At 38.1% G+C, this 24,859-nt stretch overlaps 1 protein-coding gene across 6 annotated transcripts in view; it reads left to right on the top strand.

The window, feature by feature from the left end:
- The window catches only part of LOC134802317 (uncharacterized), a 56,021-nt gene extending 32,554 nt beyond the window's left edge, over window positions 1–23,467 (top strand). For 2 of the 6 annotated variants that reach the window (XM_063774912.1, XM_063774910.1), the window contains 3 exons: window positions 17,208–17,328; window positions 17,878–17,973; window positions 19,831–23,467. In XM_063774912.1, the coding sequence (XP_063630982.1) occupies window positions 17,208–17,328; window positions 17,878–17,973; window positions 19,831–22,676 (3,063 nt within the window). In that variant the 3' untranslated portion in view covers window positions 22,677–23,467. The remainder of the gene's footprint in view (window positions 1–17,207; window positions 17,329–17,877; window positions 17,974–19,830) is intronic. The other 4 variants (XM_063774911.1, XM_063774913.1, XM_063774914.1 and 1 more) reach the window with 2 other exon arrangements.
- Window positions 23,468–24,859: the final 1,392 nt, after the last annotated feature.

Genomic DNA, 24,859 nt, shown 5'->3' with positions numbered 1-24,859 from the left:
GTACCTTTGCAGCGCTTTGTACATTACGTCTTTTTACTAAGAAAAGAAGATTTTTTGCAATAACTCACAAACGACTAGACCGATCATATTCGCTATAGTTTTCATTGAAAGTATTTATTAAGCTCTTGTTTCACAATTTTTTTCATGTTTATTGGACCCGTGGTTCAAAAGTTAGAGGGGGGGGGGGGGGGACACATATTTTTTTTCTTTCGGAGCGCATGTTTCCGAAAATATTAATTATATCAAAAAATTGTTTTAGGAGACCCTTATTCATTTTGAAAGACCTATCCAACAATACCCCACACTATCGGGACAAAGCAAAGAAATATTTTCAAAGAACCACTTTTTGTATGTGAGGTACCCTAAAAAAAAATATTTTGCACTTTTCATTTTACTGTTCTGTCGCAATGCATGATTTATGTATCCATGCCAAATTACTGCTTTCTAGCACTAACGATCACGGAGCAAAGCCTCGGACAGACAGACAGACAGACAGACAGACAGACAGACAGACCTGGCGAAACTATAAGGGTTTCTAGGTGACTACGAAACCCTAAAAAACACAAAGGTTATGATATATTATTGGCCGGTACAGGATGTAGTGCATAATTATTTTCCATCGTATTTTCTCGGAAACGTTCGTATTTGTCGTGCTACTTCAGTCAACCTCAGTACTTTCTGTACCGAGACTGACTGATATAGCAAGACACGTTCGTAATACGTTTCCGTGAAAATACGATGGAAAATAATTATATTAATTATGCACTACATCCTTAGAGCATTTAGTAACTGGAGACGCCTTGTCGGTCATTTTCTATATAAAACAGTCTGCCTATTTTTGGGGGGGAGGGGTACGTCAAATGTATGGCTATTTTGTACGTAACGTACAAATAACCATGTCAGTTAAACGTCAGTCCATACAAAAGTTTGCACAATTGTGTAAGGTTTACGGCAGAGGGGTAAGCTCTTTAAAGGCGACTCCGGTTATTAAACGCTCTAAGACGGAGACCGATGTGAGTTGTGACAGAGGAGAGTTGTGACATCATCGTTTTTTTGGAATCTATTAACTAAAAACTAGGTCGCAATAATGCGCGTTTGTTAGTTCAAGCAAAAAGAATAGATAGTATAGAGGGGTCCTGTCATTGTAAATTTTGTAGTCACTGTAAATTTACTGCCATCTATCGACACACGACTAAAACTCAAAATGAAAACGTATAAAGTTATCAAAAAATGTATATATATGGATAAATGATTTTATTATTTTTATATCATTTTGATCCATGTTCATTCACTGATATCTATGTGTTAAAATTGTTAAATATGAAACGGTGTCGTCACGCCATCTAGCCGAGGATAGGCTAAAGGTGTGTGCGGCATCTATTCGAGAATGACTTTTACTTGAATTCCGAGGCACGTTTTTTCCTTAGACTTTATTCGTCTTATACGAAGTTACATATGTCTTTGGTTCAAGTTACGAGCTAACAAACGCACACTGTTGCGAGCTAGCTGACAATTATTAGATTCCAAAAAATCGATGATGTCACAACTCTCCTCTGTCACAAGTCACCTCGGTCTCCCCTACATCAGATCTGTATAATGTTTGAGCAACTTTAAGGACGAACCAAAGCCGGTTCTCAAACTTTCCACCGTGACCTCGGTTACGTCAACAAATACCAGTTTACCATACTTATCTGCCATAAATTAAATAACGCTTTCTCTTTCACTCACGACTCGGGGTGTCTCGAGGATCGCTTTTACATCGCTCGTAAGATCGTGATTCGTTCATGTTACAGGTTTTAGGGTACCTTAGTAAGGTATGTAATGTAATTATTGCAATGTACGGATCTTATGTTATCCGAAATATATAGGTATTAAAATAATAGTTATTTGTTTTACAAGGGGGCAAATTTGTTGTTTAACCGCTCGTGCTAAATATTGATACCCGAGCAAGCGAAAGATTCCAAAATTGAACCACTCGAGTGGTTCGAAAAATGGAATCTTGAGCGTTGCGAGGGTTTCAAAGCACGAGGGTTAAACAAAATTTGCCCTCGCACTCGAGGGCAAATTTTGTGTTTCACTAAACACAAAATTTTTCACCACACCACCCCGAAGCAAATATTAAATGTAAAATATCAAACAAAATCAAATTCCAATGGATGTTATTAAATATTTATCATCCAAAATCATCATTTAAAAGTCAATTTTTACATTAGAAAACAACTCAAAATTTACATTTGATTGCTTTGCCTCACATGTGAATAAAATGCAACTTTCTTATCAGCTCAATCAAGAGAGCCTTTCTAGCTGGTGTGGTGAAAAATATTTTTTAGGGTTCTGTACCCAAAGGGTAAAAACGGGACCCTATTACTAAGACTCCGCTGTCCGTCTGTCTGTCTGTCCGACTGTCTGTCACCAGGCTGTATCTCATGAACCGTGACAGGTAGACAGTTGATATTTTCACAGATGATGTATTTCTGTTGCCGCTATAACAACAAATACTAAAAAGTACGGAACCCTCGGTGGGCGAGCTCGACTCGCACTTGGCCGGATTTTTTGTGATGCCACATAACCTTAACCAATAAATTATGTACCTACACTAGTCGCCAATTGAAATTGATTAGTTATGGTTGTCGCCTTTCGTTTTCTCTCCGTGTATACATAGGTACATGCTAATGTATCGTGAGGTCGCAGGTGAGTTCGACGGCCTGAGGTTCACGGGCGTTTGAATATTCTATGAGATGAGATTGAAGTTACTGCCTTAGAGCAGCGGTCGGCAACAAGCGGCCCGCGAACCTCTCACTTGCGGCCCGCGAGCCTCCCTGGCTATTATGTATGTAATATTGATAAACAACAATGTCTGATAAAGTGATAAATATTAACAAAGTGCGGCCCGCTATACTATGTGGCCCTTGGCTGCTAAAAGGTTGCCGACCGCTGCCTTAGAGCATTTAATAACTGGAGTCGCCTGAGAGCTTACCCCTCTGCCGAAAAACTTGCACAATTGTGCAAACTTTTATATGGACTGACATCTGACACGTTACGTAGAAATCTTGTAGAAATAGCAATCATTTGACGTCCCCTCCCCCGCAAAAATCGGCAGACTGTTTCGTAGGTACAGAAAATGACAGCCATGACCATGACGTCCCCGGTTACTAAATGCTCTTATATAAATACCTTTTTATACGGGGTGGAAAATTGAAAAGTATACGGAGTGTATTTTCAGCTGTTATCACATAAAGGTGATCATCTTCCTCGCGTTATCCCGGCATTTTTGCCACGGCCCGTGGGAGCCTGGGGTCCGCTTGGCAACTAATCCCGTGAATTGGCGTAGGCACTAGTCTTTACGAAAGCGACTGCCATCTGACCTTCCAACCAAGAGGGGTAAGGCCTTATTGGGATTAGTCCGGTTTCCTCATGTTTTCCTTCACCGAAAAGCGAAGGAAATAAAGGTGCTGAGTGAATAAAGGTACGATGAAAAAACTTGATTAAGTATATCACTATTGTATACAATACTTTTTCTACGATTCGACTAAAATAATACTTTTTCACCACACCAGCTCAGAAAGGCTTACTTGGCACTTCAAAAACTGATAGCAAAGTTGTATTTTATTCACATGTGAGGCAAAGTAATCAAATGCATATTTTGAGTTGTTTTCTTATGTTTGCTGGTAGAATTAAATAAAAATAAAAATCATTTTATTTCGGATATTAATCCAGAATTGACTTTTAAATGATGATTTTGGATAATAAATATTTTTAACCATTATTTTGGATTTGATTTGGTTTGATTTTGTTTGATATTTTGCATTTAATATTTGCTTCGGGTTGGTGTGGTGAACATTTTTGGTTTCACTCGGGGGCAAATTTTGTTTAACCCTTGTGCTTTGAAACTTTGCCTCCTTGTAAAACAAATAACTATTTCTATACTATGGTACCTAAATAATTAAACGAAATTATTAGGTAGCCCGTTGATGTCTTTTGTTAATTTGTTTGAAGCGTTTCGTTATAAGGGCATTTTCATTTAACTTGTACTTTAAAGCGCGACTTAAGTCGTGTTTCAGTAACGTCTAACCGTTACATTCCTGACAAAATGTCGGGAATTGACATGACTGAAAAACGGATTTGACATTGACCGTCAGTTTTGTAACGATTGCTAACCGGCCGTTAAAGGATGCACCTTAGAGGATATAACCAACGGAGACGCCATGTCTAAAATTTTCGGTACAAAATAGTCTGCCGTTTTTTGCGGGGGAGGGGCACATCAAATGTATGGGTACGTCATGTCAGATAAACGTCAGTGGTTGACATGTGGTTGACCATTGGCCGCCTATTTTCGACAGAGGGGAACGCCTGTTAATGGCGGCTCCATTGTTAATTACTCCGAGAGGTGCACAGTTAAGTGAAAATGCCCATAAGTCATTATAGTCGAGTCGGGAGCCCATAGTGAAAAGTATGCGATTACTCTGTTTGGTATAAGAAGTTTTAATTCAACCATTAAGTTAAAGTTAAAGTAGAACTCTGCCTGTGAAGCCGATGGTCCTTGGGTTTGAATTGGCAAGGGCATTTCTTTGTGTGATGAACACAAATATTTGTTCCATGACTGCATGGGAGTTTTCTATGTATATAAATATGTATTTATCTATATAAGTATTTACAGGGTGGCCAAAAAATAAGTGCATTCCCGTTGCCAGCGAGGTTTTGGGATTATACTGAGCAACTTTTACTATGGGACCAACACCGAAATCGGGAAAAAAAAAATTGGTTGTTTCAAACATTTGGGCTGGTCTATTTTTTATTGGAGGGTAAATTATTTTTTCGCGAGTTCGGGGTAAAAACTCCCTGGCAACGGGAATGCACTTATTTTTTAGCCACCCTGTATATCGTCGCCTAGCACCCATAGTACAAGCTTTGCTTAGTTTGGGGCTAGGTCGATCTGTGTAAGATGTCCCCTAATAAAAAAAAGTTGCCGAGTAGAATCGTAATTTGACCCCGAGTTCACGAACGGAAAGCCATCGGTAATATAATAACTTGTAACGTATAATGTAATAAGTGAAAGTTGCGGGCAACCAACTTGCGAGTGTAAACGAAACATGATTGGTTTCGGATTGCTTGTTTAGTGATTGTGGTTGCGATTGGCAAGTGGAGGACCCGCTAAAGGATGACGCTGGCCATGTTTTTTTTACTACTGCGCAAATAAATGTAGCTGCGCTGAAATTTACGAAAAACTGGCATAGAGCTAAAAAAAAACGTGCGCAAAATTAAAAAAATCTAGGCCTGGGAAGATAGCAAATGACTCAACCTATCTGCCGTTTTAATTTGGCAAACGATGTACCAAACACCCTGTATTTCCCATTAATTAATGTTAAAAAAAAATGTTAACAATCTGGAAACCCCTGTAGCGTCAACGGTTTGTTTTGGCCTGTCCGGATAAAGAATGACTCACGCTAGACCGGGCCGGAGCCGGGCTGGAGCTTCCGGCGCTTTGTTTTCTATGGAAAGCACCACGCGATCACCACACACCACACAAGAAAATGACATGTCGGACGCCTCGGCCCGGGCACGGCCCGGTCTAGCGTGAGTCATTCTTAATCCGGACAGGCCAAAACGAACCGTTGACGGTAGGTACAGGGGTTTCGGGATTGTTAACAATTTTTTTAACATTAATAAATGGGAAATACAAGTATTTTGGTACATCGTTTGCCAAATTAAAACGGCAGATAGGTTGAGTCATTTGCTATCTTCCCAAGCCTAGAAATTTTTAATTTTGCGCACGTTTTTTTTCATCTCTATGCCAGTTTTTCGTAATTTTCAAATTTTTACTTGAGCAGTAGTAAAAAAAAACCATGGCCAATTTTTTTTTCTAGGCATGAGTAGATAACAAATGACTCAACCTGTCTGCCGTTTTAATTTGGCAAACGATGTACCAAACACCCTGTATAATATATATACATATTTACATAATTCACAATTTGATTGTGACGTCACATGCTAGTGTTTCATATAAATTCCATAGTAGCAAAATCGTTTTGACTGTTCGAAAAAAGAAAATGATTTGACTAGTAGTCAAATACTCTATTATATATAGATAGATAGAAAAAGGCGCGAAATTCAAACTATTACCCTTCGCATTTCTGTACTGACGGAAATGCCTTGACAGACTTTAGTTGAATCTTTAGCGACATCAACTTGACTATTATTTACATAAAAATATAAAACGAAACCTTAATGAATACAAATCATTCCAAGAATCATCAAATCATCATCTTAATGATTATTATCTGACTTTAATTAGCCTGCGCAGTTGGTCGTGATGTAGAAAGTGAAAACACATAATAGCCTTTTTAGTGCCGTAGATGGGTAACGTTTTGGTCTGCATTTGTATGATATAAAAGCTACGATATTATAATATAGAAATTATATACAGTGGAACCTCGCTAACTCGTACCTCGATAAGGCGAAATCCTCGTTAACACGAAATACTATTCCCTTCCCTTCAGAGCCCAAAACCTCCATAACTTGAAATATTCAACCTCATTAAGACGAGGTAAGCAGCGATTCTCTTCACGACTATTCAGTACATTTTTTACCTCTATAACTCGAAAACTGAAATTTGACCTCTACAACTCGAAAAAATAGTCACATTGTTTTACCACCTCTATAAGTCGAAGTTATTTACTAACAAACTTCTGTAGCTCGAAACAGATAATAAAAACTGTACTTTCTGCGTTTGTATGATTACCTCTCTAACACGATTTTTTCAAGCGTTTTACCTCTGTAACTCGAAACCTCTTTAAGACGAACAAACGCCTATAAGAACCTCCCTAAGTCGATGCCCTCGATAAGGCGAAACCTCGTTAACACGAAGTTTTTGGCGTTTCCCTTGAAATTCGTGCTCTCGAGGTTCCACTGTTATATGTTTATGCATAAATATAGAAAGTGGAATTTAGATTCTATGTATTAAGGTGCCAGAGGGCCTAGCCAAGATGACAATCGTTTGCGCAATAGCTAACGAAAGGCTATAATGTCTCTCAATCGCTGTTCCATACTATAGTGATAGAGAGTAGAGAGAGCAGAGAGAGAGAGAGAGAGCGTTCGCTACGGCACATACGATTGTCATTTTGATGGTTGTTTTCTATGTATTTAAAAAAGTATTTATATATTATATACAGGGAGGGTGGAAAGATAAGTCGGGCCCTGGAGGGAAACTACCTTAAATCCTTAAGCTGGCTCATTTTACTTAAAGGAGACATTCCTTTGTTTTTAAAAAGAAACAAAACTGCATTCAAAGTGTTTTTCTTTTTTTTCTTCAATTTGGATTGTGTAAAAATATATTGAGCACTAAATATTAGATTTTATGGATATTTTGTACGACGGACGAGTGGTAAGACCTATTAGTTTCTTGGAGAAATGTTAACATTAACATTAACTGTATCGACTAGTAGAATAAAATTGCGAGTTATTATTTTTTGGAATTTTTAGTCGGTTCGAGTCCCGGGCGAGGCAAGCGAGTTTTAGAAAATCTTTCAATGCACTTTTTTTTTTTTTAATAAAGGAATGTCTCCTTTGAGCAAAATGAGCCAGCTTAAGGATTTAAGGTAGTTTCCCTCCAGGGCCTGACTTATCTTTCCACACATATCGTTGTCTGAGTACCCACAACACAAGCCTTCTTGAGCTTACCGTGGGGCTTAGTCAATTTGTGTAAGAAATGTCCCATAATATTTATTTATTATTTATTTACCTACTAATTAATAATTAATTAGTAATTTTCTCTTTTTAAATTACTAATTAATAATTAATTAGTAATTTTCTCTATTTAAATTATTGGGAACTGTTTTAGAGACTTAAGTATATACCATGCCCAAAAATATTAAAAACTTGGTACTGGTTGCCAGGTCTAAACTATGTTTAATCTTGTATCATATGTATAAGGTGACGCGGGATAATTTCAACTAATCGAAATATCTTCTATGTTTTACATTATTAACTAGACTGCCATATACATGAGTATATGACAGTCTAGTTAATAATGTAAAACATGAGTCTTAAAACTTCTTTAGTGACTTTTGCCTCAACATATACATGTAGGTTAGTCTTTGGTAGGGAACATTTTCAAAATCCAAACAACAATTTCATGTTTTTCAAGTATTTGACAATAACCTGGTGGGCTTTTGAGGTCGGAAACTTTAATCTAACCAAGGACCGGAAAACCCCTCTTTACGGTTAATCCTATCCATTCGGTAACCCAATCGATTCGGTTACCGTATCATTCGGTAACCCTATCATACTGTTACCTGATTGTAATGGTAAGCTTATTGAAACGGTAACCTTAACCTTTAACCGAGTTAATTCAAAACCCCATCGCGATAGGGTTTTTGTTAGGGGTTTTTAACAGGTTTTTATTCGGTTATGGTAACCTTTATTATCGGTTGCTTATACGTTTGCAACATCCGTATTTAGTGATGTGCCGTCAGTAGAATACTAAAAAAAATAGTTGTTTTATTAATTGTTAACTTTCTTAATTTTGTTTTTTTTACTTTTTTGTTTATTTATTTACTATAATTCATTTATTTCATTAATGTTATTTATTTTATCAATGATATTCATTTTATTAATGTAATTTATTTTATTAATAATATTCATTTTATTAATGTTATTTATTTGATTAATATTATTTATTTATTTTGATTATTTTGTTTATTGTATTTATTGTGTTTATTTCGTTCATTTCATTCATTTCATGTATTGTTTAGTATGTGGTTTCAGTTATTCATACTGCGACCTGCGACTTTCTGCATTATATTCAATTAGAATGTTATTCTGAATTAAGTTAACTTTTGTAGTACAATGTATATAATTTGTAAAATAAATTTCACTTCTCTTTTCAATGGTCGGATTGATTTGAATTTTTTTTAGCGTAAAAGTTGTGATTGTGATAGAACTTTTGTAGTACAATGTATATAATTTGTAAAATAAATTTCACTTCTCTTTTCAATGGTCGGATTGATTTGAATTTTTTTTAGCGTAAAAGTTGTGATTGTGATAGATAGGTAGGTACATTTTTTTTAGGAGCTTTCGAAACGGTGATGATAATTTGATAATGAAGCTACATAAAAAGTAAACTGCGAAATTATAATTATGATGGTTCAATGTATATTCCTTTGCCAATTAAGTATGTATTTTGTTTATTATTCTTATCAGCCTTGAGGTCTTACGTATGCTATCTCTTTCACACATACGGAAAGTGAATGAGATAGCAAATTACAGCAGGTAAGAAAAGAGTCCTACGCTTATCACTAGATTTGCAGAAAGTCGCAGATCGCAGCATGAATTATTGTATTGTATTATTTGGCGTGTTTCCACTTGAGACCGTCATTTATTACTCATTGGCAATAACAATAAGATTTAATCGTGGCGTGGTGAATTTTTTGACAGCATTTGATTTGAGACACGTGCGGTAGGCGGTGTGTGAAACGATATTAATACCTATTGATTTCCGTCTAATAATTAATGCAAATTTTAAATATCAGCTGAACTTTTAAAAACACAATGAGTCTCGGTAGTAACTCGGACACTGAAACTACATACTAATGCCTATTCCCATCTGTGCCCGGCGGAGAGAAATAGGAATACACCATATCGAGCTATTCCTTATCATACCTTTAAAAACACCTTTTTTAGGGTTCCGTAGCCAAAGGGTAAAAACGGGATCCTATTACTAAGACTCGGCTGTCCGTCTGTCTGTCACTAGGCTGTATCTCATGAACCGTGATAGCTAGGCAGTTGACATTTTCACAGATTATGTATTGCTGTTGCCGCTATTACAACAAATACTAAAAACAGAATATTATAAATATATAAGTTGGGCTCCCATACAACAAACGTGATTTCTTTGCTGTTTTTTGCGCAATGGTACAGAACCCTTCCTGCGCTAGTCCTACTCGCACTTGGCCGGTATTTTATTTTTTACATTAAATTAGGCACAGTGAGCCATTGAAGTGTTTCGCTATCCACCATCCGGTCAGATCAGCTGAATTGTACCTGATGATTTAGTTATCACATTAAAAGCAATACGGGTATCGACCAACACAAAGACTATGCGGCAGTAAATTAAAGTAATAAAATTAGGTATAAATTAGACAAGAAACTATTATTATTTACTTCTATCTATACGGCACCCAGACTGCATTTTAATCCAGGAATATTATTAAGAATATAAAATCATGATTACATTTACTTGATTAAGAATGAGATTATTCTTATTAAATTTGTTCACATACGTTTATTATTTCCGATCAAAATTATTGGAATAATTTTGACGGAAATAAAATCAACATGATTTTATTCTTAGGAATTCTTATTCAAATAATGATTTTATTCTTGAATGCCCAACACTGCTTACTAAGTATGTATCTATTTAATTTAATCAAAATTATTTCACCTAGGTACCAATGTTACAGATACTCAATAAATATAATGAATTCTGGTATTAATGAAAGATTTGAAGTATTAAAATAAGGTTATCACTGCTATAGATAATATATATATATTCTGCTCGCTGCATTAAGCAAAACAAGGTAAATTACGACTTTTAGCTGACACAACTCACCGCATCTGAAAACGTTTAAAAGTAGTTGCTTATTATAAAATAAGCCCATAATAACTACCTATTATGTCATTTGTCAACAATGGTTAAATATCTACCACACTACCACAATCCGCTAACGCATGTATCTTTATCACAAAGTGATTTTTTTAATCACTCTATCTAAAGATAAACTATACCTACCAGTAAAATTACTAGTTAGGTTAAAATATTTCCTTAAATCAGTCTTTACTCTGTATGTACATACCAAGTTCGAACCCGAAAATAGAAAAATAATATCTAAGTAGCATTAAAAATATAACTAAATAATAGCAGATATTGCTAGGATAGGATGGTGTTTACTTGCAGCAAGCCCTTTTCTAAAAATTCCAAACTAGAATTGCTCCGAAATGAACAAAAACAATAAGAACACACAGGTATAAAGATAAACAAAGGAATGGCCGCGCTGCGGCTGTCGCTCCAAAGTAATACTGTAATCGCTCAATAATGTTTTCAATTTTAGCTTAAGGACTCAAAGTACAATATTGTTTGAATTGACAATAAGCGAAGTTACCGACAAAAAAACATGTTTGTGCTGGAGACTTAATAGACCGCCCATGCCAACCACGGTTATTCAATAATAAGTTCAATTTAAGTGTGCGTAAAGATTACAATCGTTTGAACTGGTTCAAAACCTTATTATGAGGTAACTGAATCGACTGGGTTTTTATTTCGGTTACCGGTAACCGAGGTTAACTCGATCTGATACGGTTACCGAATCAAAGTGTTACCTTATCAGACGGTTACCGTTATGGTAGGGGTTTTTATAACCACTTTTAAAATAACCCTATGAAAAACCCCGGTTAAGGTAACCGGTTCCGGTCCCTGAATCTAACAAGATATTTTATGTCACTATTATTAACATATAAAAAAACCGGCCAAGTGCGAGTCGGACTCGCGTTTCTAGGGTTCCGTACATAAGTCCGACTCACGCTTGACTGCACATTTCTAATAGGTTTTCGTGTCATCTATAGGTAAAGCACTATTTTGTGTATTTTTTTCAAAATTTTAGACCCAGTAGTTTCGGAGATAAAGGGGGGGGGGAGGGTGGTAATTTTTTGGCTATTTTCTTAAATAACTTCGAACCTATGTATTTTAAAATTATAAAAAAACATTTCCATCTTTGGGTCACTAATTTACATATGTGTACCAAATTTCAACTTAATTGGTCCAGTAGTTTCCGAGAAAATAGGCTGTGACAGACGGACAGACAGACAGACGCACGACTGATCCTATAAGGGTTCCGTTTTTTCCTTTTGAGGTACGGAACCCTAAAAAGGAGGAATGTAGGTACCTATTAAATCAATAATTAATATTAATCTTACATAAATAATATCTTAAGGATGACTCATGCTAGACCAGGCCAAAGCGACCGACATGTCATTTTCTATGACAGCTGATCGGTGATCACGTGGTGCGTTCCATAGAAAACGAGGCGCCGGAAGCTCCGGCCCGGCCCCGGCCCGGTCTAGCGTGAGTCATCCTTAAAATCTTCAGCATGGGAAATCAATATCTTTCCAACACTGTATAAATCGGAACTAATTACTTCCCTTCACAAGCGAAAACTAGCAGAACAACTGAACTAAGGAAATGTAACCATTATCGGCGAGATTAGTTTCTTATAGCGTTTTCGGAAGACCGCCATTATCATTGTACAGTCACCTGCAATAATATGTCACACTTCGAAGGCCGCAAAAATATGTGACACGCTCTTATGGCTCTACAAAATAAGATCGTGCGAGATATTTTTGCGGCCTTCGTCGTGTAACATATTATTGCAGGTGACTGTACAATTATACCATCATCATCATATTTATTCATCAACGATACAAGATTGTGTTTGAAATGCACTTAGTTACAATAACTTAACAGCCCGATGTCTCACACAGTGCTCCTCAATTTTTGAAGTAAGGCGAAAATGTATTATTATACTCTGGCAAATCCCCTAAACTCTAAATCATAATTAGATTCCAAAAAATGTTGCCACTGCAATAATTTGTTTGTAAAATAGTAAATTCATTTGTATAAATAAACACGCTAAGATAATTTATTTATTGGTAATTTTACGCCTACGATTTAAAAAAGTACTTTTCATATCTCATGCTCTGAAAGTGGGTCGTTGTTGTTCTAAAAGGTGCGCAGAAAGTGATACGTTTATGCTCTAGCGCAGAAAAGTAGTGTACTCCTCTGCGTCCCCGTCCCACGAACAACTGGGTGGAAACAAAATGGAAAAATAGTGTCTTTATTTCCTCGCTTGGAACAATTGGTAATTGTTTAATTTTACTAATCCTACGTTAATCCTTTTTTTATAAAAAATGATGTAAGTAAATTGTTAAAAACAATTTTTTCTTGTTTCTTTCGTTGAATTCTATTTACTCGATTTCGTAAGGCGGGAACCAACAGGAATACACCAAAAATATTTTTTTAAACCTTACACTTGCGTAAATTAGCAAAGGCAAAATCTTATACAGCCACAGTTAAACCTTTGTACGATATTAAATTGGTTTTTAAAGTTATTTAGCACTATATTCATGAAAATAAAATAAAATACAAGATAAAAATTTTGTTATATTATTAATGAAATAGTTATTTAATATTTAAAATACTTTTATTATGTTATTACGTGGTGCGGTGCACCAAGGTCGCGGTGCGGTCCGGTAGCCTGTTGCGGCTTTTAGAACGAAAAAGTATAAAATTAAAAAGTAAGAGGCAATCCCGCTGATTTACATACTATAATGTACAAACCATTTTAAAATTACTGCAGTTTGTTAAAAAATGTGTATTTTCGTAAATATTGCAATCTAAATGATTTTCGCTAGGGGTTATTAATCTTTACACTTGTAAAGTCTCCGATTGCAAGTAAGTCCTAATGAAAAAAATCATGGCCGTAGGTCTATTAGGTACTTCAATTGCTGATTTTCCGAAATTGCCTTGTCTTGTTTGGTTTCCTCGCATTCGATATGAAAAGTAGAGTGTTTAACTCGGGTGAAAGGCACCATTTCCGTCTCGGACTATTGGCGCTCTCACTGCGTTCGAGCGCCAAACTACCTCGACAGAAATGGGTGCCTTTCAACCCTTGGTTAACAATCTACTATTTATTTACTTATTTTTACATAAATACAAGACGCGCTAGTAAAAAGTGGCAACATTGTCTTACTTTTTTTGGAATCTAATTATGATTTAGAGTATAGTATGGGTCGAGTACATGAATGACATTTATATAGTGTTACTTTTTCTTGTCACTCGTTCTTTGCCATGGATACGGTCGCCTGGGTCTCTCTCAAAACCATCAAAACCCTGGTTTTAAGGCATTCTTAATAACCAAACATTCATTTTTAGACCGACAGACAGATGGACAGAGGAGTCTTAGTAATAGGGTCCCGTTTTTATCCTTCGGGCACGGAACCCAAAAAAAATGTTAAGTCTAGGCATGCTTACATTCACTTCCGCCACGACACTTCCCATGACGGCAAAAAGCGCGGGAACTCTGCTTGTCTTTAATTGGGTCCGATTGTCTATGGTTATTGTGGCGTAATAGACAATAGAGGGAAGTACATTGTCGCTCAGTAGTGTATGGCAGCTATCGATAAAGAAAATAATCTTGAACAACATAAATTTCCAAGAAAAAAACTCTGCGAACTGGGGTTACTTTGATTCGGAAACGTAAACAAGAATTTACGAACGAGTGTGAATTGAAGGCCGAAGCCGAAAGCGAGGGCTTTATTAACATGAGTTCGTAATTCTTGTACCACACGTGGTACCTACACATAATGTTTTTCATCACACTTGTGAGGAAAAAAAGGAAATAAATAAAATTTATAAAAACTTATTTCGTACGTTTCGTTATGGTCGATGCATGCCGGCAGAATATGCTGACCTTAACCTTCTACAACGTTGTATGTGTATGTACCATATTTTTAGAAATATATATTGAATTGAATTGAATTACTTACATTACAGTCTTAGCTCGAAATTTAGGATTTACGGACCCCATCGCTTAGTATGATAAATAAATTTACATTATATTACATTACAGCCCTAGGTCTAAATTAGGATAAAATTTAAGGACCGCACATCCTACGTGTAATAACACATACGAGCAAGTGTGATGAAATAGTACATTACGATACAAGTGCGAAAAGTAGAAATACTGCGAATTACCTTTTCGCACGTGTATTATTGTACAACGTTTTACAGTACATATGGCCCTTTTAATTTTTGACATAGGCACGTATTGTCCTTAATCCCGCCCTAGGGCGGTAAAGTAGTACCATATGTACTGTAGTAGTACATTACATACCTAGGGAGGTAAATTCGTAAATGCTCCAGATCGCAGGTGTTTGTGGCCCGAACCGAAGGTGAGGGCCATAAATATGCGATCTGGGGCTTTACGAATTACCGCCCGTGGTTTGCATAAAGTTTTACGTCTTGCCTTGGCCAGGAAGTGAGATTTTCTTCCCGTCCCGTGGGAAGAAAATCCCACTTACGGGCCTAGGGTGACGTAAATAAATGAACATCCATCGACAACTTTTCCCCGCACTACGCTCTAATCTAGTTTACGTTCTCATTGTGCGGCGAGAGTGTACTCTATGGAGATTACTCATTAGTCTAAGATGATACAGGGTCATTGCCGATACACTGACCTTATCTTGCACAGTAAAGTACTAAAGTAAGTTAGAAAACTATGGATCGTACCGTACTGTTTTCCTTCGTATTTTCTCGGAAACGTTCGTATTTGTCAACTTCAGTCAACCTCAGTACTTTTTGTACCGAGACTGACTGAAACAGCGAGACACGGTCGTACGTTTCCTTGAAAAAACGATGGAAAATAATTATGCACTACATCTGTATCGAAAATGTAACGTTCGGATGTCATGTAGGGGAGAGCGGGGTTAAACTTGCTGGGGGTAAGTTGTTCCGATGGGAATAGGAACGCAAGTAAACCATGGAGCGATTCGTATGATGTTTGTCGCGAAAAATCAGACCACTATGCGATTGCAGGAGCCGTTTTCGTTCCTTCCATTACAGTAGAATAGTAGTTATGGAAAATAAATCAAAAACGAGGGCACAACTAACCCCACGGAAAATTCCATTTTTGCTTTGGATTTTTTTGCTAACTGTTGATAGTGCACAAAAAATAATCACATATTTCGACGAACTGCAAAGTACTATTTTAGCGTGTGTGAACCGAGATTAAAATATTTGACGAACTAAGGACCATATTTTCACGGGTTCGGATCGGATTCGGATCGGACGTAGTGCGAAACCTCTCTAAGTTAGAATTTTAAGCAACGGAACAACCAGCCCCATAGCGGGGTTATTAGTTGTTCCGTTCCGACCTATCTCATGAAAAAAATTCTGGTAAAAAAACAGTTTAACGATGCACAAAACAATATCACTATTCAGAAACGATAATAATAATCATTATTTAATATAGCGCAAGCAACATACCTTATTCATACTGTTTCATAGATTAAATTTGTATTTTATGAAAATTGGCACGTTTAACCCCACTCTCCCCTTTGTAGGTACCTCTGTGTTAGTTAGTGTGGGTCCATTCTTGGAAGCTAAATTTGACCCACTTCTCGGTTTCCGATTGACATGTAATTTGGCATACATGTGTAAATCGGATGACAATGTGATATTATTATGACATGGAGCTGATCTGCTGACGGAGACAGGAGGTGGCCATGGGAACTGTGATAAAACAACGCAAACGAATTGTGTTTGGGGTTGTTATAATTGTCTCGATAAGTATTAGTTGCCTGTGGAAAGAAAAGCGGTAAAAATTTGTACCAAAAATGATTTTATTTATAAAAATTTATATCAATCGTCATCATCGTCCCGTGCAGTCGTAGCTACCTAGTCAAATATAAACAGAATTGTGCTCTATAAAAAAGGAAAGTCCTCTTCATAATTTCTAGTTTCCGAGCCGTGCCTCAGATAATTCTTTAAATGGTCAGACGGTAATACAATTACTGCCAGATGACTGCTTAATGCTTTTAATGATAGGTTGAGATTGGTTGAGATGTTTGCGTCCATAATGAAAAGATAAACAGCTGAAGACGCTCTATTTACATATATCTTTGAAACCGGATCTCTAAGATCATCCCTTTGTTTGACATAATAGGGTATTTGACTGTATTTAAAATAAATTATTTTACACCATGCATGAAACAAAGCACCAGAAGATTAATAGAGAAACGTAGACAGCAGTTATTTTTAGACATAATTTCTATTTTAAAACCCGTATACAACTATAAAGATTAGGTAATTTGATTATGACGTCACGTGCTAGTGTTTCATATAAATTCCATAGTAGCAAAATCGTTTTGACAGATCGAAAAAAGAAACTGATTTGACTAGTAATTAAATACCCTATTGATTTCCATCGTATTTTCTCGGAAACTTTCGTATTTGTCATGCTACTTCAGTCAACCTCAGTACTTTTTGTACCGAGAATGGCTGAAATAGCAAGACACGTTCGTACGTTTCCGAGAAAATACGAAGGAAAACAATTATACCCTACATTTGTATTTATATAACCTGTGATGTTCTGTTCCAGACGCTGTTGCTATGGTGTATACTCGGACTGGCGTTGGCAGACGACACCCCACCAGGTCTGGTGGCCAAGGACAGCGACCAGGACCTCGTGGCCGAAGCGACGCAGTCAGGTAAATGCACAGGTACTGCTTTAACATTTCTACAGGGAAATGGATTGCCAACCTCGTGATATATGACGACCTCGCTCTCGCTATTACTCTAGCATGCGGCCCGCGAACCTCTCACTTGCGGCCCGCGGGCTGGCTATTTTGTATGTAATATTGACAAACGAAAATGTCACATATTAACAAAGTGCGGCCCGCGTCAACTTCGTTAACAAAATACTATGTGGTCCTTGCCTGCTAAAAGGTTGCCGACCGCTGCTCTAGGCTTACAAGCCCTGCTAATATTATAAATGCGAAAGTAGGTATATCTGACCTTCCATTACCTATTCACGCTTAAACTGATTTAGAAGCTAGTTCTTAATAACTTTACTTCACAGGCCGATAAATGGGGAATTGTTGAGGGTGAGCAAAGCGAGGTCGTTAAGTAAAACGAGGCTGGCAATTCCCTATTTCACGGACAAGGTATGTAATCATGTCAGTCTTCTGTGTAAATGTTGTTCAATATTACTTACTCCTAGCATCCTGATTTGTGAGGGGCAGCTCCTAAAGTTTTCCGCACGTTTTCAGGCGGTCAAGCCCAGAAGCGTGAGGCGTCGTTGTCGAACTCGTACGGAGAGCCGCTGCCGTCCGACGCGTACGGCCCCCCGAGAGACAACTCTAATGGTAAATATTTACTATAAGAAATAACATCTGGGAGACCGAGGTTTGCTCGGAAAGCATATAAAAACTCAATAATGCGCGTTTTCCCATAGATAAGACCTAGCTAAATCGATTTATCGCCCCCGAAAACCCCCATATAGCAAATTTCATCGAAATCGTGAGAGCCGTTTCCGAGATCCCCGAAATATATATATAAATAAACAAGAATTGCTCGTTTAAGGCCCCATTCGCACGACAGCTTAAAAAGCGTTGCGTTAAAACCCGACGTTGGCGCTTTTTTACCGTTTCCAATATTTGTGTTCATACGAACGCTTAAAAATCACTTGTACTGTCACGTACGCATCTCAGCAAAGCCATACTTTATTTGCTATTACGACGTATTATTTGAATATAGCTTGAATTAGTAAGCATAAGTTGACATTTTTAAGGTGAAACTAATAATAATCTTGACGATTGACACCAAAAATTGACACTTGACAGCCAACTGACAGCAGCACCGGCGCTTTTTTAACGCTTGTGAGAACAGATACACGGAGATCCGTATGCTCTATTCAATTTGACGCCAACGCTCAACGCCGAAAATCGAACAGTGCTCGATAAAAAAGCGCCGCGCTTAAAAACCGCCTTCGTGTGAATACATACATGGTTATCCATTTGCGTCATTCAAACGCTTTTTTAACGCGCGTTGAAAAAGCTGCCGTGCGAACGGGGCCTAAAGGTATTAGATAAGAGTAGATAGTTAGATACATATGTCATATAAATATACACCTACTCAAAGAAAAAGTTACCAAGCCCAGAGTACCCCCACAAATCAAATTATTTTCACTACCTACTGTCATTTTTAACTTCACCAATAAAATCGATTTTTATTTTTATTTTATTGATTCATAAAATTTACACAGCATTACAGCGGACTAATATACACTGTAAAATTTAAAATAGACAGTATTTATACAAACAAGGTGATACAGTCTAAAAAGGACAAACAGAACAAAATGTCAGAAAGAAAAACTAATACAAGACAGATGATTCACGCTTATCCATCGCCTCACAGAACTTCATACATTCTTTACACAGAATCACAGATCCATCCAACTACTTGCAAATACATCACATTCCGGTGCTGATGCGAGGAGCGCATTGATATATTGTAGAGCGCGGACAAGTGGTGATTTGCCATGGGACATAGTGCGTGTTTTAGGCACATCTAACAGGTGATGACTTCGTGGTCGAAAATTAAATTGGACCTTCTTAGCCATAGATGGAACGAACAGGCGTACGAGCTGTGCAACCAGTTCAGGGCAGTCCGAGTTCCCCCGTAAGACATTACATACTGTAGTCAAGAGCCTAGTTACGCCTTACCTCTAAGGAATTAAACCCTAAAACGCCAAGCAGGAACTTTGAAGGGTACAAGTATGGGTAATAACCGTGCATCTTTTTATAAAGGACCCGCAAAAAGGCTTTCTGGATTTTTTTCAGAAGCAAGACGTACTTGTCCTCATGCGGGTTCCACACGACCGATGCGGCTTCAAGTTTACTCCGAACTAACGCAGTGTACACTAATTTAATAGCCCTGACGTCATCGAAATCTCGCGCATTCCGAACCACAAACCCTAACCTCCGATAGCAATTTGTAGCCAACGCTCTCATATGCTCATGAAAGTTGAGCTGCGTGTCGAGGATAACACCCAAATCGCGTATAGACTCGACACGAGTTATGGGATCAGGACCTAGCAGGTATTGAGCGAATATGGGACTATTGGCACGCCTAAAAGTTATCACAGAGCACTTTGATTTGTTGAAGAGGAGCTTGTTGTTAATATTATATTATATTAAACCTCCTATTTTACGTGTTTCCAGGTCTCCAGCACCCAGCGCCCGTGTTCCAGCAGCAGGACTTCCAAAACAACATCTTCGACACCCCACCTGGCGCCTATGGACCCCCGCAGCCCATCGTGTTCCCCAGCCAGAGCTACGAGGGCCCCCCACCCCCCGTACGCAAGCCTCACTCCATCTACGGACCCCCCAAGCAGACCTACGGACCCCCTAAACAAATATACGGACCCCCCAAACCCATCTACGGACCCCCTAAGAAAACTTACGGTCCCCCGAAACAAACCTATGGAGCACCTTTCAAACCACCGAAAATTCAATTCCCTAAACCAGTTTATGGCGTTCCGAAACAAATGTACGGACCCCCTAAACCTATATATGGACCGCCTAAATTACAGACTAATTATGGCGCCCCAGTAAACAGCATACACTTACCGGCCTTACCTGAGCTTCCACCGATCAATTTACCACAGAACTTTGGCACAGGAATCGGAAACATCGATTTACCAGCGACCATCTACGGAACCCCTATCCCATCCTTACCTTTAGACCTGAAACCTAATTTCCCGATCCCTTCTGATACTTACGGACCCCCTGGACACTCCATCGGCCCTATAGGACCTAATGAGCAAGTCGTGGTTCAAGATGTCGGTAACATCGGGCATTATGGTCCTCCACAGCCTGATCCGAACCCAAGGCCACCGCACCCAGGTATCCCCGCCCCACCCACGCCCCCTCATGTACTCTACGATGGATGGAAGCCGATCCCTGGAGTCTCCAAGCCTCTAATTGAAAACCTGGACAGTAATATCGGAGACCAATACGGCCCGCCTCCGCCGGCACCCGTCCAAGAAGTTCATTTGAATTTAGATGGTCATTCACTACCAAGCGTGAACGTAGGACCGTCTTTCTCTGGAGCTCAAATATCTACAGGCTACTCCAACGTCCATCAGGATATCTTAGCAAATATTGACTTAAACGCTATCGTTGGTGGAGATTCTAATCATATTGATCAATCAAAGACGGTGTTTGAAGCGCATTATACGGAACCGAACCAAGATCTTGGTGTTCAGAGCCTGCCGCTAGCGCAGACCAAGCCGTTTGATACTTACGGCACTCCGCCAGCGGAGTCCCTATCAGGAGGATCCTATCCCACGTCTATTAGACAACAGGGCGCTAAAGGCTTAGTTCCACCTTCAGGTGTTTATGGAGTCCCGCCTGGAAGCCAATACGGAGTCCCCCCACGCCCACCTCCAGCTAATCTCCCGATCCCTTACGGAAGCCACTCAGGCGGTGGACATTCAGGCGGCAGTTCTCCTCGTCACCCAATTAAATTCAGGGATTCCGTCCCTGAAGGATTGTTCCAAAACATCGGGCAAACTACGCGCGTGAAGGATGCTCATAACATTGATCACCTCAAACAAGGGCCGGCGTATCTGCCTCCTCCTGTCAGAGAAGTGAAGGACGCTAATCATCAGATCGGCAACTTTGGCATTGGAAACCTTGCTTTGTCCATCGAGCCTTCGAGCCTTTTCAGTCTGCCTCACGCCGGCAACCCTATCAACTTCCAACAAGTACAGCAACCTAACAGCTTATACGGCTCTCCTATCGACTCTTACTCAGCACCTCTCGGAACTATAGCCGATCATACAGCTTCAGGCTCTAATACAAATTCAGTAACCGCTGCTTTAGACGGTACGATCTTGGCCAATCTTTCGAACTTGGACGCGGCCGCCATTTTGAAACACTGTCCTTATCACGAAGCTATTCTTAAAGCGGCTCAATTGGGGGAGAAGATACCTTCGGAGTTAGCGTCCAGTTACGTCGCCAGCTTGAGCTCTTTAGGCTCAACCTTATCTAAAAGCCAGCAGACTTTAATATCGCCTCAGAACAGCTTCAACACTCCTGTAGCTGGAAGCGAGTCAGTATCATACAATTCTAAAGACCTAGACACTGCCTCTCACACATTAGTTCAAACTATTCTACCAACCAATAACATAAAGAGCGAAAAGACGGAAAAGACGAGCATACAGAAAGGTAAATCGATAAAAGACGAGTCTGGAAAGCATAGTTACAAAAATGAAGGTCTGCAGCAGCAGATCTTCCAAACTTCTGAGAAAATCAGGAATTTGAGTGAAGAGACTAAACAATTACAGCAGAAAATTGTATCGACGAGCCAAAGCTTAAGCCAGGTCAATGGACAAATATCACAATTCGGACAGAGAGAGAAGAACAGAGGCAACAACTATTCATACCAAATACAGTCTTCCGCTGACCACAATGGCAAAGGACAACCTTCGATACCTCACGAGCAATTACTATCTGAAGGTCTTTTGCAAAGTATCTTGCAAGCCATCGAGCAGCCTTCGCAGAAACCGAGACAAGTGAAGGTCCAAAATCAGAACATAAATTTCGAACAAGCCAGCACTTTAGATTTGGCAAACTTAGACGCCGATGGCCTTATCTTGCCTGCCGGCTACGAACCTATCGATAGAACCAAAGAAAAAGAGAAAACTCAAGAGAAACACGTAACTATTGATCAAGAAATACAAAGCACTAACAAAGATATCAAACAGATACTTAACAGTGAAATAATACACAGACACAGAGGTGACATTCCGCACACAGAATGCGATTTAAGAGCTGATAACTCGGTGACTCACACCGTTGTGGTGCCGCCGCCAAACGTGGATAAAGTAGCGCCAGTTGAAGAAATCGATGATAACGATGTAGCCATCTATTTCGACGAGAAAACCGACGTGACTGAAAAACAGGAGCAAGTTACTGAAATCTCAGTAGCGACGAGCATAAGTGAAGGCGATTATGAAAAGGAGCCTGAGTTCGGAGATAAAATTGAGAAGAAAGAATCGTAGGAAATGTTTGGAGAATCTAGTCTGTAAAACAGTGAGTTCAAAGGATTCATAAGTTAATCTTTCATAGAAACAAAGGAACTATTTGCTAATGAAATAAGCAAAATAGTAATCGACCATAAAATACGATATAATACAATATAATAACATCACGTCCGCATAAAGATAGAACCACTTTATTGTAATTTTGATGCCATAACACGGAAAATAACTTTTGGTTCAGTGGCAGAATGAAGTCACGTATTTCTAATTGGTCATACCTTTCTAAATGATTTACTTTAGTTTAGTTTAGTTTAACCGTCACGAGAGGCTCACTGGAATATTAAAATGCCATCTGTATTTGCTGATTTCTAAATATCCCTTTTTAAAAGTAATTTATTTAGAAAATATTTAACAAACTGTTATTTCCGTAAGGGATATATTTAGAAATGAGCAACGCTAATCGTAAAAGGTGTCGGAATTAAAAGACTGATTCGGCATCTTTTTTGAAACATACGATTTTAAATGTAACGAATTTAATTTAAATTATTTATAATAACGCCATCTATCGGAGATCTGAGAAAACTCCACCGTTTAAGAGCTCTATTTCTTTAGAACTTTGTAAACTGCCTGAGATTTCTCAGATCATACTTATTTAACTATCATTATTTATATCTTTAACCTTAATTGTAGTTTAAGTTTAGCAATTCAGTATTTTCTTGTTTCTCCACTATTTATTGATCTTTGGTAAGTGGATGTCTGTATGTACGGTAGTACAAATGTATTTCATTAAGATAAATAAAATGTACAGTACATATGATTGTTTTACTTTTAGTGCTATACAAAACTTTGTTCACGGAGCACTTAGACCCACTTGCACCAACCCACTAACCCGGGGTTAAGCGGTTAAACCGTTAACCCATTGTCAAATCGTACCGGTAACCATGGCAACTCCAGGTTTACCCGGTTAACGGTGCAAGTGGTGGTTTTTGGAAAAACCTTGTAGTTTGGTGCGGCCTGGAAAAGGCTTAAGGGATCACTTCGGTCTTACAAATCGGTAAAATGCGCTTTTCTCAGAGATCGTTTGACGTAGATACCTAAAATTTGGAACCGTAATAACAAACTAGGTACCTACCACAAATAACACTGATAATAATTCAAATCCAAATAAATAGCTTTGCTGTTCTCAAACATTTATTAGAAGAAAATCACACGGTAACTTAATTTTAAAGGTAAGTAAGTAATAAATATTATAGGGACATTCTTACACAAATTGACTAAGCCCCACGGTAAGCTCAAGAAGGCTTGTGTTGTGGGTACTCAGACAACGATATATATAATATATAAATACTTAGATACATAGAAAACAACCATGACTCAGGAACAAATATCTGTATCGTCATACAAATAAATGCCCTTACCAGGATTCGAACCCGGGACCATCGGCTTCATAGGCAGGGTCACTACCCACTAGGCCAGACCGGTCGTCGAATAAACAATTAAACACTATTGTACGAAACAAGAATATGTAACAACAGATAAAAGTAAACAAAATCTACCTTCAAATGGCTCCTCAAGCCAGTTGAGGGTAGATGAAAAAATTACATGATCAAATTTAATAATGTAGGTTGAAGTCAGGTCGTTCAATGACAGATCCAGGTGCTTTTGTATTTGGTTGGTTAACCAATAAATGTTATAACTACCCGTAAATGTACAAATTATTTGTAGGTATGTATGTATGTATGTATATACTTTATTGTACACAGAAATAAAAACACGACTAACACAGTTAGAGTGAATTAAATACAACAAAGGCGAACATATCCCTGTATGGGATCTCTTCCAGTTAACATTTGAGGAAATGAGTAGGACAGAAGTAACGATGAATGACAAACAATAAGCAAAAGTGTACAATCATTAAAATCAATTAAATGCAAGTTTTGAATACACATTACTACAAATATACATAAATAGATATATACCTAACAATACAAGAATGCATACATATATAAATATAACATAAATAAATAGGTACTCAATATATAATATAAAAAGATGAATTCGAACCAGAAAATTAAAGAAGTAGTAGAGTAGTATTTGTTTAAGGTTTACTCGGGTAATTCCGAATGTCGAAAACTGTCGGATAATTCAGAAAAGAGACTTTTATTATTATGGAATTAAGGGTGATTTTCATCTGAATTTCGGAA

Source organism: Cydia splendana, chromosome 24, assembly GCF_910591565.1.
Source record: "Cydia splendana chromosome 24, ilCydSple1.2, whole genome shotgun sequence".
Classification (NCBI taxonomy): domain Eukaryota; kingdom Metazoa; phylum Arthropoda; class Insecta; order Lepidoptera; family Tortricidae; genus Cydia; species Cydia splendana.
This window is presented reverse-complemented; position numbering and strand designations above follow the sequence as displayed.